Source organism: Ceratotherium simum, chromosome 2, assembly GCF_057802395.1.
Source record: "Ceratotherium simum simum isolate JZ-2026a chromosome 2, ASM5780239v1, whole genome shotgun sequence".
Lineage (NCBI taxonomy): Eukaryota > Metazoa > Chordata > Mammalia > Perissodactyla > Rhinocerotidae > Ceratotherium > Ceratotherium simum.
In genome coordinates, this window is record NC_141901.1 from 22014875 (window position 1) to 22034414 (window position 19540).

Sequence of the window (19540 nt, forward strand, 5' to 3'; positions counted from 1 at the left end):
TACCTGGAAACCAGGGGGGCTGTGAAGATCAGCACTGCTTTCCCAGGAGCCTCCTTACCTTCCTTCTGTCCTTATTCCAACAGCTGCCAGCAGTTGGCCTTATTATACGCCCTAAAGAACTCGAGTATACAATTCTTTCCCTGTGATGCTCTTGAATCACAAAATGTTTATAAAGGAAAAAAAAAAGAAGATGTATCCTGATTTATAGAATCATCTAGCCATTCTGGGCTAAAGTTATCAACTCCATGCCTCTCCTCTGGTTTTCTAAAATGATATATGTATTGTAGAATTCAGATATAGGCATATAACTTTGCTCTAAAGAAAATGGAGACCATTTCTTTACACTGGTCTGTAAGTATTTTAGTTTATATATCAAATATTGATTTCAGTTTTTTTTGGTTTGTTTGACTTTATTTTTATTAATCAGAGTGAAATGAAGGGAAAAAATTGTTTTTTGCTTTAGTATATTTTTTTTTACAGTAAAACAGTTTAACTGAATGAAGTGTTTTCTCAGTGCTTCAAGAACTAAGAGGCCCTTTCAATAACGTTGTAAATTGTTTTCTTTTTTACAACTGGCAATACAACTTCAGTATTAAGCAATAGCTCATCTACTAAATGAAACTTCTCATATGCTATTGAGTCAGAAAAACACAAGGCACCTATACTTCAACACATAAATGAAACACATTTGAACCTATATTTTGGCATTTTTCCATTTCAGCATTCAATAAGTTGTCCATTTCCCGCTTGGTCTAAAATTAGGAAAACTGTCAGCAGAAGAACAACAGTCTTAAGATCATAAAGAAAGAAAAATCAACACATTGTCTCACTCGCTCATCCTATAAGGATGGAAATCTACAGTATACAGGATGTACACAATTGTTTTCCCTAGAAACTACCTTTAAGTCTCTATATAGAGCAATTTGGAATCTTTTTCATTAAGTACAATTTACTGCCTGCCTCACCCAAGCCATAACTATCAATCAATCACTGAATGTTTTCCTTCTCATTTTTGTCTCCACTGTTTCTACAATGCTTCTATATATCCATTCTGAATCCTAGAAGTTAAATAACTTCTTGTTTTACCCACAGTCCCTAGGATTTGTGACCCCTTTGGGTCAAATCCCATTTAATTAATCATGCAGACAGCTATCAATTCTCTTGTGTGATCTCTAAGAGTCACTGGCTGAATCAGGGGGTGATAGACCTCTTACAGAGTTTTCCTGTATTATAAAACAGAACAACTAACAGGAAGAGAAGAAGGTTCCCTATTTAATTTAATTGTTGCTCCTGGATTTAAAACATTCTGTTCCATAGGAACAGGAACTAGAGCAGTCATTATCACTAAGTGCTAAACACAGTATCTAATATATAATATGTGCTCACTATGTGAATGTGCTCAAAATCTGAATAAACCAAGGAATGAATGATGAATATGATGCATCTCCCTAGCAGTTACATAAACCCTGCCTTTCCGATCAAAGCGATTTTTCTGAGCCCTTGTTGCCGTGGTAGTGACTGTTCTTCAGCAGACCTCACCTCTCAATAGTCACTTTCTTGTTACTGTTTCATTCCAAGCAAAGTTTAACTCAGTGATCAGCTCAATAGCAATTTTAATAACTGGCCACTGACATAGCTGCAAAACTTTTAGACAACATCAGGAACTGCTTTCTAGTGGGTCTCTACTAGAATAAACTGTTTTGAACAAAAAACTTGCCATGGTTTTTCAATAGTGATTTACATGTTTTCATAATAAAATCCCCTTCCATTAAGCAAGCTTTGAGCACTCCACTGAATGAGTCACGTTTTTAGTTATGAGGGAAAGCAATAGTTTGGTTATTAAAACCTGTATTTCCAATAATTACTTTGAAAATACATTCCAAGAAAATTTAATTCTTAATATGAGATATACAAATATGTTTTTTCTAAGTCGAAAAATGTGATGACGAATAATTACACAACTGTGAAAATTTGTAAAAATTTAGTAAAGGTAAATGTACCAGAAGAAGAATTTTACCTGGGAATGTCCCAAATTATATTTTCTATATAGATGAGCATAAGGCACTAAGTATAAAGTATGATTAATAACCCAGTAAGCATTTACTACAGGTAAGATGAAGAAAATTTCATTATTCAACTTAATATACTGAATTTCACTGCTCAAAATTCCAAGAAGATATATTTGGATGGCTAAATAAATTTATTCTCAGATGGAAAATGCCTTTTCATAATATTAACCATAAGAATTTCTTAGAACATCTAAATTTTTAGCTAAAATGTTTGGTTTTTATTAAAAAAGTAGGTAATGTGAGGACTGTTTTGTGCAACTATAAATCTGCATCTGGCTTTCACTCATTCATATTATCCCTTATGAACTAAGCTCATTTATGAAAAGGAATGTTTTTAAGGACTTCTTAGGGCAGCTTCTAAACAAGCTGTGGAAATGTGTTTCTTAGTTTGCACGACCCACTCTAACCCTAACAGTATATATTTTATACTATCTATGTCTCTATAATAAAGGAGACATGAGCTTTGAAAAAGAATTATCCATTGTGTTAAATTAGGTAATTATCTGACTTTTCTCCAATTTTGAAGAATCACCAACTAATTTTTTTTAAATCACAGACTTAAAAGACAAATTGTAAAGGCAAACCTGAAGAAGCAGAATTCAATCTTTTCACACATTTCTATACAATTAATATTACTTCTTTGATTTTAATGAAGAAGGGCTGACCTAGCTCTCAGCCCCTAAGGCAAACCTGATTTAACAACTTATCAACCAGACTTCTCATCAAATGAAAAATAAAGTGACACAAGTTAAGAAACAAAATATAGGAAATCAACAGTTAATTCTCAAATATAATTTTTGCCCTTAACTTTAACTTACCTCTACAAATTTGACTAGAAATTGTTATAGGCATTGCTAAAATCAAGTAAATGACACCTTGCTAAATAATTTACTTTCTTTCTTCTCACCTTTTAGGAAAGGTTACTCTGCAGGCACTACCCTTAGCAATAGGGGTCTGTTTATTCATATGCGAAATAAGCATGGGACGGTCCCTGTGGCCTCCCAGGTCAGTTGTAGCTCTAGAATATTGACTGCTGGTGAAAGAACAAAAAGGTCCATCAGGAAGGAGCAGAAACCAATCACTAAGGTAACCAACCAGCCACTAAAACACATCCCTTGCATAAATATAATCATAAAATTAAGATTTGTTGGGAGATCTCTTCCTGCAGAAAAAGGACCAAATGTTGAATCCCTATGTTCAGTGACATACCCAGAGAAACCTCAACCCTGTGCATATTTGTCTTTACTAGTGGTCTCTAAAAGCTTTTGATTCAATATCACCAACAGTGAAAAGGATTTGTGAATGCAAATTTAAATATATATTTATTTATGAATTAGAAATCTATTATGCTCTAATATATCATGAACATTATGACATATAAAAAATAAAAAGTAAAGAATGACATTTAAAAATACATAGAAAGAGGAGTTGTATTTTCTTCCCATGGTAGAAAGTCTACCTGCACGGACTTCCTTGTTCATTCCCTGCGGATGAGCACTCTGTTTCAGCACTCTGTCTAAAACACCTCATCATCACTTGCTGCTCTTGAGATGCTCCTAATAATTACAGCAAGATTACAATCTGTATCCTAAACATTTATATATCACTTTTCAAAATTTACTTTTTTTTCCCTTAATAACATGAGTTTAAACAATATATTCTTTAATTTTTCTTCAAAGAAGTTCACTACAATGTAATGGAACTTTAATCCTACTCAGAACAGGGTTTGCAGCCTTGAGACGGGCATCAGACGGTGAGTGTGCATCACAGGAGGGACATCCTTGTTTTCTTTTGAGATTTATAGCCCAATAGGGAGATGAGAAAACTCAAGTTAGAGCAATACCTGTTGCTTTTCCCCAGCAAAATTACCAAAATTAAGTGAGAACACTATCTGTAGTGACATTTAATAGGAAGAGGGAAGGTTCTACAAAGTAAACAACTAATATTTCCCAGGTAGCGTACTCGCTTTAGCTCAATGGCTAATTTTACTTATAGTTACAAGGTACCCAGAAGCAAAGACTATTTTTATGCACTCTCTTGAACAATATGAGGCAATTCTTTTCCAAGATCCTTTAAAAACAAACTTTACAATTTTTGTTTTTCCAAAGGCTCTTGCAAAGCACACCATTTCCTACTCAGCCTTTGCCACATCTGCCCGCTCATTCACATTCTCATGCTCCCTGGGCACAAGGACCTGGCATGTAAAGACTACAGTACCAGGAACAGAGTTCTACAGTTTATACAGACCAAAATAACTATAAAACACATAAATTAAGGAGATAGAGATGAGTCAACAAAACCAGTGTCAATCTGCCTCTTCTCTATCTTTTAACTTTTCTAAGTTATCTTCTATAAGTTATCATTTGTCATTTTAATCATATCAAATTTCTTTGCTAATTATTAGCAAGGTGTATTTCTACCATTTTTCATTATTTCCTCTGCAAAATAAAATTAAAATAACAGATTTAAAGTGGGCTACAATTAAATAAAATCCTAGTAATAATGAAGATGTTTATTAGACTATACTTAATGCCACCCAAATATCCGTTTGTTACCCTGTTCCCCTATAATACTATGCCATGACCCTGAATTCAGGGTCCCCACTGATACACACAAAATGTTTTCATTGAACTTCTCTCCTCAGGCAGTTGAGAGTGGCTACTAATAGACCCACACGATCTAGCCAGTTTCAGAGTGTGAATTTCTTAAGGTAAGTTTAAAAAAATTTTTTTTCATCTTTGACAAAACCATAAAGTAAAAATATTTGTTCTTTTTTCTCAGCCAGTCTATACTGTGGTCACAAATACAACATTATTTTAGGATTCCACCCACATTTATTTTATTTATAATTTTTGTTTTTTTAGAGTCCCAAACCATGAGGGCCACATATTGGACTGATGCAGTCTGTCAACCATTTAAAATAATACGTGCACTGTATTATATCATTGAAATTTGCTAAGATAATAGAACTTAAATGTTCTCACCAAATAAATAAATAAATAACTGAGGGGATGGATGTGTTAATTAACTAGATGGTGGGAATCCTTTCACACTGTATATTTAAATCACCAAGGTGTACACTTCAAATATCTGACAATTTTCTGGTCAACTACATCTCATTAAAGCTGAAAAATAAATAAACAAATAAATATACTTATTCATTACCATAAAAAATTAAAAATTAAATAGAATAAAATAACATGTGCAATACAAGGCTGTTGGCCTGAAAATAGAAGACTCGTCACCTAATACCTATATATTCCACAGCTGCTATAAGACCTTAATTATATTTATAAAGTGGTACAAGAACCTAAGATTAACATATCACAAGTATAAATTTTGTTATCATCACTGTGTCTCACTTTCTCCTATATTAATGCACTTTCCACTTCTACTTAAGCCAATTATACATCATCAATGAAAGGTAGAAAAATGGGTATTTTAGGACAGAAGCTTGTCTTCTTCTATGGAGCTAAAAATTCTGAGATTCTTCTCCCCACATTTTGCTAATAAGAAAACTAAAAGATCTCCAGGAGAGTGAGGGACTCTCCTCTGCTGGGGCCTCCATCCAGTACAGAGAATGTGTACCTAGTATTTTTGACCAAAAGCAAAGCTTCACTTATGAAAACATCCCCATCTTCAAGGATATTATACATTCCTTGGAAAGGAGGGCTTTGCCAGGTTAAACTGTAATTAACAAATCAATAAAAACAGATGAAGTATCAGCCTTCTCTGAGATTTTATAGAACTATGCAACATATTTTCTTTTCTGAAAATATTTAAGCAAGAACTTTTGGTCAAGAAAAAACAGTAGAGAGCCAGAAAGTATAACACCCTCCTAAAACTAAATTAGTTTGGTAAGTTTATTCTGAGAAGTTTAATAATTCCTACTAAAATGTTTAGTATGTTTTTCTAATACTTCAAATGGATTTTTTTTTTAGAAGAATGGTTTATATTTTCAGGAGGTGATCAAAATGATCCATGAGAGAGCATTACTACATTATGTTTACACTTAATATAATTTATTTAAAATTGGATTAGAACAATAATAATAGTTGGAAAATATACTGGGAAAGAGAGACTTGAAATGACAGGAATGTAAGACCTAAGAGATATAACAATAAAGCAGACAGCGATTGAAATAACACATATAGAAAAGGAAAAATAAAAAAACATGAATAAAAAATGTGGACACCTTAGCTAAGGTCAAAAATATTGTCCTCAGGGGGCCAGCTCTGTGGTGCAGCGGTTACGTTTGGTGCGCTCCACTTCAGCGGCCTGGGTTCACGGGTTCAGATGCGAGGCATGGACCTACATCATTTGTCAGCCATACTGTGGTGGTGATCCACATACAAAATGGAGGAAGATGGGCACAGATGTTAGCTCAGGGCTAATCTTTCTTAAAACGAAAGGAGGAAGATTGGCAACAGATGTTAGCTCAGGGCGAGTCTTCCTCAGCAAAAAAAAAAAAAAAAAAAAAAAATTGTCCTGAGAATTGAAAATTAAAAGAGGTAAATATCTTAGAGAAAAGAAGGTCTTAAGAAGCTAAGAACATCTTGTAAAGTTTGCAGGTGTTTTTAAAACTAAGACATGAAAAGGTCTAAGTAAAAAGAGCAAAGATAAGTTAAACTCGAATTCTTTTACCACTAAAAAAAAAAAAAATTAAGAGGCAAATATTTGGTTTCTGAAATTAGGGTGGGAATATAAAATTCTCAACAACCAGCAATTTAAATTTCTTTCACAGAATGAAAAATAAATGTTCAACTGCACCCTTCTGCTTTTCTCCACTGTCACAAAATGACTTCCTTTGGCTCTGTCACTGTTATGCATTAAATTATGTCTTCCAAAAATATATGTTGAAGTCCTAACCCCCAGTACCTCAGAACATGACCTTATTTGGAAATAAAGTCCTTGCAGAGGTAATTAGTTAAGATGAGCTCATATTGGAGTAGAGTGGGCTTTTAATCCAATATGACTGGTGTCCTCATAAGAAGAGGGAAATTTGGACATAGCGACAGAGACACAAGGAGAACACCATGTGATGAGGGAAGCAGAGGTGAGAATGATGCAGCTGCAAGCCAAGATGATGGCCACGCAGTGATGGCCTCCATCAGAAGCTAGAAAGGGGCAAGGAAGGAGGCTACCTAGAGCCTCAGAGGGATCATGCCCCTGCTGGCACCTTTATTTTGAACTTCTGCAAGAGTATGGATTTCTTGTGTGTAAAGACATTCACTTGGTGGCACTTTGTTATGGCAGCCCTAGGAAACTAATACAGCCACTGTGTTGTGCTGCCAACCCCAATGAGAAGTCTAACTAAAGGACACTGATTAGGAGAGCAGTGTTGGTGCCAGGAAAACTTACCTGCAACGTAGTCGCCAAATCCAATGGTTGTTAAAGTGATAACCACAAAATAAATGGCGTCCAGGGCACTCCAGCCTTCTATGTGCTTGAATATGATCGCAGGCAGAGCAACAAAGAGTACACAGCCAAACAGTATAAATATGATTGTTGAGATGATGCGAATCTTGGTCTGACTAACATTCCACTTCTAAGGATCAGAGAGAAAGATACAGAGAGAGAGAGAGAGAGAAATTGAGATTGATTGATTATTGGTGTGCCTGTAAAGCTAACCTAAATACACTGTTTTCAGTAAATTAGCAAGTGAGAACATTATTTTATCCCCTTTTATACTTAATTTTCAATCGTCTGTACTCATAAAAATTAGGTATAACATAACTCAAAACAATAAATGCTAATAATGATACTACTTTACCCTTATATAGCTTTACAACAGGTAAAGCATGTACCGCGAGTTACATGCTAATAGAGGTACATATAAATTGCTATGGAAACCCCAAATCCTAAATGCTTTCAAAAGTAAATTCATTTACTCTGAGAATGTGATTTCAGATTTACATCATTCTTTGTTTACCTGAACTACTTTTGAAATATTTCTATTCTAAAGGCATATAACCAATTGTAGGCCAAACACAATCGAAATACATGAAAATGGAGAAAACTGGATCATGAATTAAATATTTACTACTGATAATTAATAAAACTATTAATTTCATGAAGACTTTTTCCTCTCACTCCTATCATGTTTTTCTATCATTATTCAATTTATTAGAGTGTAATACGAACAGATGTAAAGTCCACAGTTGATTCCCATGTCAACCAGATGGCCTTAACCAGATGTTCTATGGCCCTAAACTGCACAACTAAATATGTTAAACATGACATGTAGGCAAAGATAAGTCTTTAACAACCCTAAGCTACAGCTGCCCTCAGAGGACTCATATTTTTTTTGCGTGTGTGTGAGGAAGATCAGCCCTGAGCTAACATCCATTCTAATCCTCCTCTTTTTGCTGAGGAAGATCGGCTCTGAGCTAACAACTATTGCCAATCCTCTTCCTTTTTTTCCCCCAAAGCCCCAGTAGATAGTTGTATGTCATAGTTGCACATCGTTCTAGTTGCTGTATGTGGGACGCAGCCTCAGCATGGCCGGAGAAGCAGTGCATCGGTGCGCGCCCGGGATCCAAACCCCGAGCCACCAGTAGCGGAGCAGGCGCACTTAACCCCTAAGCCACGGGGCCGGCCCAGAAGGACCCATATTTTTTTTACCTCCTTTTCTTATCAGGAGTCTCCACAGTTATAACGTATTAAGTGAAATTTGTACACACAGCAGTTTATCTTCAGATCTCCCTTTGAGGTTAGTCACGATATATATTTCATCTCTCACTGGATCTGTCCTATCTACTGTGAAAATTATAGGTCACATCGCCACCATATCAATATCACTGAATTTTAGAGCCTGAAAATCTTCTAGAGATAAAGATCTGTGAAATCACAGAACAGAGAGCGAAAACAAGTTTCTCTAGTCTACTCTCCTTATCACGTATGTGAGAGTAAAATGAATTCATATTTGCAAAGTTCTCAGAATAGTGTTTAGTTCTAAATGCTGAATCATGACCACTGGAATGTATTCCCCACTAGGGCATGGAATTTGTTTTGTGTGTTGATGTAGATACAGCATGGAAACATTACCCTGCATCCAGTAGGCACTCAAAGATTTGTTGAATGAATAAACAATTTAGTGTTACCAAGTTCATGCCACTAATCTGCCCTCTTGATTAGTATAAATACAGGATACTTTTAAGATCAATATAAGAAAAATATAATACCAAAAAAGGATAAAACTCCTATTTTGGAATAACCATGCCTTACCCCACACTAACAGCAAAAAAATTTCAGAGCTAACTCTGAATGTAAATATGAAACATAACTAATGCTAAAAACTGGAACTAAAACTTAAATTGCAAAAAACAATACTCAATAGTTTTATTTCATCAATGGAGTTAAATGTAAAACACTTTGTTGAAATTTTCGTGAAAAGATAAAACATTATTGAGTAAAAAATAAAATGTTTTTGTGATAGTGGTGACAATAGTAATAAATCATTTATAATCCCACCTTCCTAAATAATCATTTTCTTTTTCTATAATTTTCTTCAAGAATTCACGCTTGTAATCATGAGGGTATTTTTATCATTTTTTACTTAAAATTCTTAAAAAAGCATTTTAATTTTATTTATTTTTCTATTGAATATAATAGAGCCACAAACATCTTCATGTATATTACTGTTGGTTCTACTGAATTACATCCCATTAGATAAATTTCTACCAATGGCATTACTGAATTAAGTTACATGATCACTTTTATCGTGCTTGCTATATATTATTACATCCTTCACAAAAATGCTAGGTAAGTCTACAATGTCACCAGCAAGGAACAAGAGTACCAAAGCAATTTTTCAAATAAAATATTGTTAGTCGTTTACTAGCTATGTTAAGCTTTAATTTATATTATCTCTAACTCTCAGAGTAATGCCTCATCACTAGTACCATTACTCATATTACATAAATGACAAAATGGAGATTTAAGGGTAAAATAACTAGTTTAGAGAATATAGCTAGGAGACACTATATCTGGAATTTGAACCTAGGACTGTCAGATTTCTACCTTTTTTCCTTCATATTTTTGGGGTTTCCTCATGCATTAATTTATTCATTCAGATAAGTATAAAAATAATTATAATACAGTGACTAATACAGTATTATAATACAGTACTACAGTAATTACATGCTAATAGAGGTACATATAAATTGTTATGGAACCTCAATAAGTGAATGTCTAACTGTACCTGAGATGATGGAAAAGTTGTAATATTTTTAAAAATTTAACGGTAAACATACGTGGTTAAAAGGCTATCATACTCACAATAAACGTATCTTCCACTTTTGCAATTCCTTTTCCAAATATGGTCCCTAATTGATCTCCAACTCCAGCCAACAAAAAACCAAAGAGGGGAATTCCCAGTAAGGCATAGATGATACAGAATATTTTTCCCCCTTCTGTGCGCGGTGAGATGTTTCCAAATCCTAAATAGAAAAAGAGGAATTCAGTTGTTTATAAATGAATAATAGTTTAACACATATGACCTCAAGGTTGATTCAGAAATTCCCAAATATTGTAAGATATTAATCACAGATTTCAAGTAGTTAAGAATCCCTTTGTATTACATAACCTTTTAATATATTTTAGTATAAAATACTCTTATAAGCAAATATTTCAATAACCTACAAAGTATAACCAATGTTCCAATTAAATTAGATGATGAAAACTGAGGGGGTAACACATGTAACAAAGCCAATACTTTCATTAAATTTACTTCTGTCTCTCTATACTGATAATCCTGTTACTGGAAAGCTTTCATTGCCATTTATGGAGAAGAGTATATTGCCTTAGTTTAAGAGAATTCAAACATGATTAAAGTATTTAAAGATTAAAGTTTAATAGCAATTTTAAATCTTGTTTTCATTCAAGTACCTGCCAAAGAACAATAACTAAAAACTTAAAATTATCAAACTTTTTAAAGTTCTGAGGATTTTGAAGGCTTTCCAATTTTGTGTAAGGATGTCTACCTGTTACGATTAAGTCAGTTCAACTTTATTTCCCCTCTTTTTTTTAATAACAGAAGCAATATCTACATACATGTTTGAGGTGAAGAATGCATGCCTTCTAGAAGTCCACAGAATACCTCTTTTGATATGTAATCCTCTCCTTGTCCTTTGCATTAAATTAATCTGGAATTCTACTTTTAATTTCCTCTTTTACTCAAAAATGTGGATAGATACTCTAGGATTGGCTTTTTGTTGTTACTTTCTAGTTTTATGACTATTACAGTCAAAGAGCATGGCCTGTACGATTTTTACTTTTGGAATCTAGTGAGATTTTCTTTGTGGCTTTATAATGGTCAATTTTTGAGTTTGTTTCACTGTTATTTGAAAATAACACGATGTTCTATTTGTGGGATACAAAAAGGGCATATATCATCAAAGGGCTTCACATCATTCCCCAAAACCCATTCCTGTTGTGGTTCCCTTACAACACTTCCCTGGGAGAGGAGGGTGGACTAATATTTGGTCACGTTAACCCATATATTTTTCTCCCCATAATATCTCCATCTTTCTTTTCCTCCTACTCGATCAGTTTGGTGTTCATTGCTAGTCAAATCATCTATGGGTTTTGTGGGGCTTTTCTTTTTTTGAGTTTTTTTATTGAGGTCACATTGGTTTATAACATTATATAAATTTCAGGTGTACATCATTATATTTCGACTTCTGTATAGACTGCATCGTGTTCACCACCAAAAGTCTAGTTGCCGACCGTCACCGTACACATGCTCCCTTTACCCCTTTCATCTCCCCCCTGCTCCTTTCCCCTCTGGTAACTATCAATCTGGTCTTCATATCTATGTATTTGTTTATTTATCTTGCGCATATGAGAGAAGTCATGTGGTAATTGTCTTTCTCTGTGTGACTTATTTTGTTCAGCATAATACTCTCAAGGTCCATTCATGTTGTCACAAATGGCAAGATAACTGATGCAGCCACTATAGAAAATCATATGAGATTCCTCAAAAAATTAAAAATACCATATGATCCAGCTATTCCACTTCTGGGTGTTTATCCAAAGAACAAGAAAACACTAATTTGAAAAGATATATGCACCCCTATGTTCATTGCAGCATTATTTACAATAGCCAAGACTTGGAAGCAACCTAAATGCCCATCAATGGATGAGTGGATAAAGACGATGTGGCATATATATATAATTTTTTTTTCAATGTATCTAATTTTCAAGAATTTTGCCTTTTATCATTAGCCTGTTCTTATGCCACAAAAATAATAATTATATCCATTTTTTTTGTTTGTTTTTTGGTGTTGTCCCATATATTAACTCCGTTCCTTGAGAGAAGTCCTATACTTCCTTTATTTAGGTAAATTTCTTCAAGTGTTTGAGAGTTCCTGGTCATATTTTCATACTTGTAAGCACAATACAATATTAAATTGGTTAGTATTTGTATCTGAAATGTGTTTCCCAGCCTCAGTGAGAGTTGCAGTTGATCTTGTAGTGTACATAAGATTCTCTTTAAAGGATCCCCGGGTGAAGTAGTTGTGTTGGCCAGAAAAAAGGGGACCGGCATCCGATTGGGCTTTCACGTGGGTGTGCACCTCATGTAACTTCTGAGAGTCGGGTCTCCTAATTTCTCATGGCAGCCGGCAGCTCACAGCCATTTTACTGCTTCTCAGGCCTGCTGCCTACTCTGGGAATGTCCCTAACATAACTCTGCTTGAAAAGCTTGTATTCACAGCACTATTCTGGAGGCAAAGACTGGAGACAGCTACTGTAAAAGTTAGGATTAGTGGTTCCACAGAACTTTGATGAATTTACAGGCTACTGCCCATGGGCTCACTTCTGCTTCTAATTTTGGTGTCTTTGTGACGTTTCCTTAGAAAAACTTTCTTTCTGGAATCCTCTGTTTTGCTTCTATGGGGGATGTGGGCTTTTCAATTCAAAAAGATTTCACGGTCAATCTGAATCTATATGCATCATATCACTCTCCCAAATCCATTCCTGTTGTGGTGCCCTCACGACACCTTCCCTGCCTTCAAACATACTACGGAATTTTTTCCCACTATTTGTATGTTTCCTGTCATTGCAATGCAACTTTTTTTTTTTTTTTTGTGAGGAAGATCAGCCCTCACCTGACATCCGATGTCAATCCTCCTCTTTTTGCCGAGGAAGACTGGCCCTGGGCTAACATCGTGCCCATCTTCCTCTACTTTATATGGGAGCCCACCACAGCATGGCTTGACAAGTGGTGTGTCCGTGCGCATCTGGGATCCGAACCTGTGAACCCTTGGGCTGCCGAAGTGGAGCGTGCACACTTAACCGCTACGCCCCCCTCCCAGCCCCCCTCAACCCAACTTTTTGGTGATGTGAGGTAAATGCATACTTGTATCAAACAGCTTGTAAGGTAAATTCATGTTTATATCACAAAAGAAATTAGATCTGTGAATTTACCAATGTTTTCTAAGATGTTAAATATTGATCATCTAATGAGTCCACAAATTTATGCAAACATTATGGTTTTTAAAAGTAATATTTTACTTTAAAGTCTAAAATAAACTGATTGAGAGAGATATCAAGATAAAAACCCTGTAAAAGTTTGGCAATATATTATAACTATTCCAGGATCCATCACTCATTAGATATGTGACCTTGGGCAAATTATTTTATCATCTGTTAAAAGGATATATTATTATTATCTACCTCATCAAGTTGTAAGAACTAAGAAAGGTATTACATGAAAGATGCTCAGGAAAATCTATTATACTCTATGTGCTCAAAATATGTTAAATGCTATAATAATAATTATTATAATTACTATTAGTAATAGTATCTGTAGAAGCAAAGATGAGAGGATCAATGTATTTAGTCCTATCGGTATGCAAACTATTTAAAAGCCAGACTAATGGGGTCATGATTACACAGTGTTCTCCACCACGTTCTGAAATGCTCTGTCAAATTGTGGGTGCCATTCTTTAGAAAGAACATTGGCAAAATAGCATGCATAGAGGAAGGCACCCAGAATGGTTGGATGGATTGGGGGTGTTTATGCTGAAGAAAAGACAACTGAGAGTGGAAAGAGGCAGACTAGCTGATTTCAACTAACTGAATGATTAAATATGGAAAAGGAAACAGACCTAATCTGATGCTCAAGGCGAAGAACAAAAGTAATGGTTGCAAGCTACAGAAAGTGAGTTCATGCTAGGTGAGTGCAGCCAAAATAGAGGAAGAATAAGGCTATAAGAAGCAGGCAGAGGCCAGATAATCACCTGCAGTGTTTTACATTTTGGACTGATGCAGTACTACCATCTAACCTCAGTCTATATTCAAATGATACCAATTGTCCTATTAATGTCCTTTGTAACATTATTTTTCCCTGTTACAGGATCCAATGCAAGATTATGAGTTGCATTTAATTGGCATATCTCTTTAGTCTCTTTTAATCTCCTAGAATAATTCCTAAACCTTTCTTTGTCTTTTATGACTTTAATGTTTTTTAAACAATACAAGCCAGTTATTGTGTAAAACGCTGCCCCATTTTACTTTGTCTGGTACTTTCTCACAAATGGGTTCAAGTTATACATTTTTGGCAGGAATACCACATATGTGATATTGGGTCCTTCTCAGTGCATCATATCTGGAGGCACGTGATGGTTTGTTCTATAACAGTGAGGTTGATTTTGAGTCCTTGGTTAAGGTATGTCCACCAGATTTCTCCACTGAAAACTTACTATTTTTTTCCTTTGTGATTAATACATCAGTTATGGGGAAACACTTTGAGAGTAGGTAAATATTCTGTTCCTCAAACTCTCACCTACTAGTTATAGTATCTGAAAAATAACAAACATGTAAGTAGTACTAGAAAAGAAAACGTGAGGGCAGATGAAACAATAAGATAGTAAATGAGATAATAATCATTTAAAACACCTCAAAAGTGTATTACATATATAACAAAGATACTCTTTTAAAAACTATATTAATGAGCTTTTCCATTTTATGTAGAAGAAAAAGGGCCAGCACACCCCCTTTCCTTCCCCAGTAGAACTCAGTGTTGGGAAGAAAGAATCAGAGAAGGAGTGAGTAAGGTTCTTGTCCACTCACTGTCTTGTTCTGATGTGGCTTCAGAAACTTCCATGGGTTGTAAAGGATCCAGCAGTACATATATGCTCTGCTCAGAGGATAAGAAGGGCTGACAGCCCTGGAGAAAAGGAAGAAGCCTCGAGTCAGGATAAAGAGCCTGCCATGGCTGGCACTCCAAGACCTAGAGAAAACTAATGGGACCATGGGCTCTGATGTAAGGTGTCTATGCATTTAACTCATTTACCTTCCATTTGCTGTTATCTACTAATGCCTTGGAATGCTGAACACCAGAGCAATATGTGTAAGGGATCCATCCAGGGCAAGTAAGAAAAAGGCCCAGAAATCTTGTATCAAGGTAATCTGAAGAAGAAGAAGGCCATCCCAAAGATTTAAAAACATGTTTAACCTGAACTATTTGGGACAATACACCATTTCTGTACACTATCCAAAAAATGAACTCAACAACTTCAACGCTGTCCTTTATTCTAACATCGATATGCAGAGTACCAAGAACAAGAAGGCCTTGCCGAGTTAGCAGGGTGGACTGTTTTGACGTGGGTTCTCTGATTATTCCAGAGAGTCCTGCTAAGAGCCAACACTGTTCTTTACTGCCACTCCAGATGAATAACTGTGTGGCCTGAGGGAGGGCAGGCATTGGAGTTATCCTATTCCATCCCATTTTCTCTTTTTGCATAAGAGAACAAATGTCTTCAGAGTTATATCTATAAGAAGTAACCTACCTCCAGGAAGGATCAGGGATCAAAAATAAAAGATATGACTTTTTTTAATTCTGACTGTGGCATTGCTATAAATAGGCTCTACTATTTAAAAAATAAAAGCCTAGCTGTCAGAGGACTCAATTTGATCTGTCCCATGCAAGTTAAAAGGGCATAAGAAACAAGGTCTCCAAGTTTTCATCCATCATTGACTTAGATTCAGCCCGGAGGCAACTGGAACGTCTTCAGAAAAGCTCACAGAAGATTTCCTCAGGAAGCCTGTTTACATCACCAATGAAATGGCCCAGAATCCAAAGAGAATTCTAGATAAAAGGAAAGCCAATCTACCTTTCATTGATCAAATAATGGAGACCAGTTCCTTGTGGCATCTCTGTACTTCATTTTTATTATCTCCATGACAAAGTTAGCAGAAGGGAGACCGAAGGGAGTAGGAAGGAAGGATCCTGATGATCTTTCTCTGAGTATCTGCTTCACCTTCCAAATATTTCTCTCACCACCACTATGCTGAGCTCCACGGCTGAATCTGTGCCCTAGAGGTGGCATCCCTTCCATAGTCACCACTCCCCAGTGCACACACTCAAAAAGTGACCTAGCAGTTTTCTGACATAAAGGGCATGTCTACAACTCCCCAGACATTTCCCTGGATGAAAGAACCAAATGGCTGCTCAGGGGATGGTTCCTCATATTTTCCTCCCCCTTTTCTCTGTGTAAAATAAGAGAAGACTTCCCTCCACAGATTTGCCACATGTTCTAACCAATGAATAGACACTGGTTAAATGACTTGATACTATTAATGGACTTATGAAAGGTATCCATTAACTCTAAGCAATACAGTACACTAAACTTTTAAAATATTCATCTTTGTGATTGTCTGGACTTTCAGACCCTTTCCCTGGTCAGTCAGCAGCATCTTTATTGCCTCTGGGTGAAATACACTGCTATAGCAAGAAGAAAAAGGAAAAGAAACAGTATTAAGTTTTGTTTTCTTTTAACTCCTAAATTAAGGTGCTCACACTCAAAATGTCTGCCCTAAGGAAAGCAGCTGTCAGTTTACGGCACAACATATGCATAACGAGAGAGTGAAAGGAGTGGTAGTCAGTTCAGCTTCCAAAAAGCTTGAGAGAAGAGAGAAGATTGAAGATTGATGGGGTGTCACCTTGGAGGAGATGGGGTAGGGCAGAAACCAGAGGACAGGACGTGAGGGGAGGAGGGGGGTTTTAATGGTATATTGGAGATGGTTCTCTACAGATCCATTGTTAAATTTTCAGAAATTCTGCAAGTCAGCTGGCTTCACATTGGTAGCTTGAAATCAGCTATGGCAGGAATATTTACACTACAGAAATTGGCAAGCACTACAATTTAGGGCTTTTCCCCCCTCAGCCACCTAATATTTACCAATACACTACAGAATAGGACAGAGTCAAATTTAAGAGACCTATAAGAAAATGATAAACCTAGAAGGAATGAATAAATTCCGAGAAACATAAAATCTTCCAAGACTGAATCAGGAAGAAATAGAAAATCTGAACAGACTGATTACTAGAAATGAAATTGAATCAGTAATCAGAAAACTTCCAATGAACAAAAGTCCAGGACCAGACGGCTTCACAGATGAATTCTACCAAACATTTAAATAAAAGTTAATACCTATAGTTCCAAACTATTCTAAAAAATTGAAGAGGAAGCAATGCTTCCAAACTCACTCTATGAGGCCAGCATTACCCTAACCAAAGCCAGACAAAGACACTACAAAAAAAAGAAAATTACAGGTCAAATATCCCTGATGAACATAGATGCAAAAACCTTCAACTAAATATTAGCAAACTGAATGCAACAATACATTAAAAAGATCATACACCATGATCAAGTGGGATTTATCCCAAGGATGCAAGGATGGTTTAATATCTACAAATCAATCAACGTGATACACCACATTAACAAAATGAAGGATAAAAAGCATATCCTCTCAATAGATGTAGAAAAAGCATTTGACAAAATTCAATATCCATTTATGATAAAAACACTCAACAAAGTGTGTATAGAGGAAACACATCTCAACATAATAAAAGCCATATATGACAAATCCACAGCTAACATAATACTCAAAAGTGAAAAGTTGAAAGCATTTCCTCTAAGATCAGGAATAAGACAAGAATGCCCACACTCACTACTTTTATTCAACATAGTATTGGAAGTTCTATCACAGCAATCAGACAAGAAAAAGAAATAAAAGGCATCCAAACTAGAAAGGAAGAGGTAAAACTGCCACTATTTGCAGATGACATAATACTATATATAGAAAACCCTAAAAGACTCCACCAAAAAACTATTAGAACTAATAAATGAATTCAGTAAAGTTGCAGGATACAAAATTAATATACAGAAATCTGTTTCACTTCTAAACACTAATAACAAATACTCAAAAAGAAAAATTAAGAAATCACATTTTCAATTACATCAAAAATAATAAAATACCTAGAAATAAATTTACCCAATTTAATATTGTTAAAATGTCCATACGATTCAGAGCAGTCTATAGATTCAACATAATCCTTATCCAAATACCAATGGCATTGTTCACAGAATGAGAACAAATAATTCTAAAATTTGTATGGAACCACAAAAGACTGCGAATAGCCAAGGCAATCTTGAGAAAGAACAGAGCTGGAGGTATCACACTCCCTGATTTCAAACTATGCTACAAAGCTATAATAATCAAAATTGTATGGTGCTGGCATAAAAACAGACATATAGATCAATGGAACAGAATGGAGAGCCCAGAAATAAATCCATGCTAATAGGGTCAATTAATCTATGACAAAGGAGGCAAGAATATACAATGGAGAAAAGACAGTCTCTTCAATAAATGGTGCTGTGAAAACTGGACAGCTATATGCAAAAGAATGAAACTGGACCCCTTTCTTACACCACCTAGTAAAATAAACTCAAAATGGATTAAAGACTTAAATGTAAGACCTGAAACCATAAAATTCCTTGAAGAAAACATGAGCAGTAAGCTCTTTGACATCAGCTTTTGCAATATTTTTTTGGATATGTCCCCTTAGGCAAAGGCAACAAAAGCAAATATAAACAAATGGGACTACTTCAAACTAAAAAGCTTCTGCACAGCAAAGGAAACCATCAACAAAATAGAAAGTCAACCTACTGAATGGGAGAAGATATTTGCAAATGATATATCCAATAAGGGATTAATACCCAAAACATATAAAGAACTCATGCAATTCAATATCAAAAAAACAAACAACCCAATTAAAAAAGTGGGCAGAGGATCTGAATATACATTTTTCCAAAGAAAATATACAGATGGCCAACAGATACATTAAAAGATGCTCAATGTCACTAATCATCAGGGAAATACAGATGAACACCATAATGAGATATCACCTCATACCTGTCAGAATGGCTATTATCAAAAAGATAAAAAATAACAAGTGTTGGCGAGGATGCAGAGAAAAGGGAACCCTTGTGCACTATTGGTGGGAATGTAAATTGGTACAGCCACTATGGAAAATAGTATGAACGTTCCTCAAAAAATTAAAAATAGAACTATCATACCACCCAGCAATTCTACTTCTGGGTATTTATCAGCAGAAAATGAAAACAATAGTTCAAAGAGATATATGTACCCCTATGTTCATTGTAGCATAATTTATAATA

The 19540-nt window shown here is 35.3% G+C and overlaps 1 protein-coding gene across 1 annotated transcript in view; it reads right to left on the reverse strand.

The window, feature by feature from the left end:
* Window positions 1–19540, reverse strand: part of KCNK2 (potassium two pore domain channel subfamily K member 2) — a 132034-nt gene that overhangs the window by 45720 nt on the left and 66774 nt on the right. Inside the window, exons 4-5 of the mRNA XM_004424912.3 lie at window positions 10350–10510; window positions 7431–7617 (exon numbers count right to left, since the gene is read on the reverse strand). Coding sequence (XP_004424969.1) covers window positions 7431–7617; window positions 10350–10510 — 348 coding nt within the window. The remainder of the gene's footprint in view (window positions 1–7430; window positions 7618–10349; window positions 10511–19540) is intronic.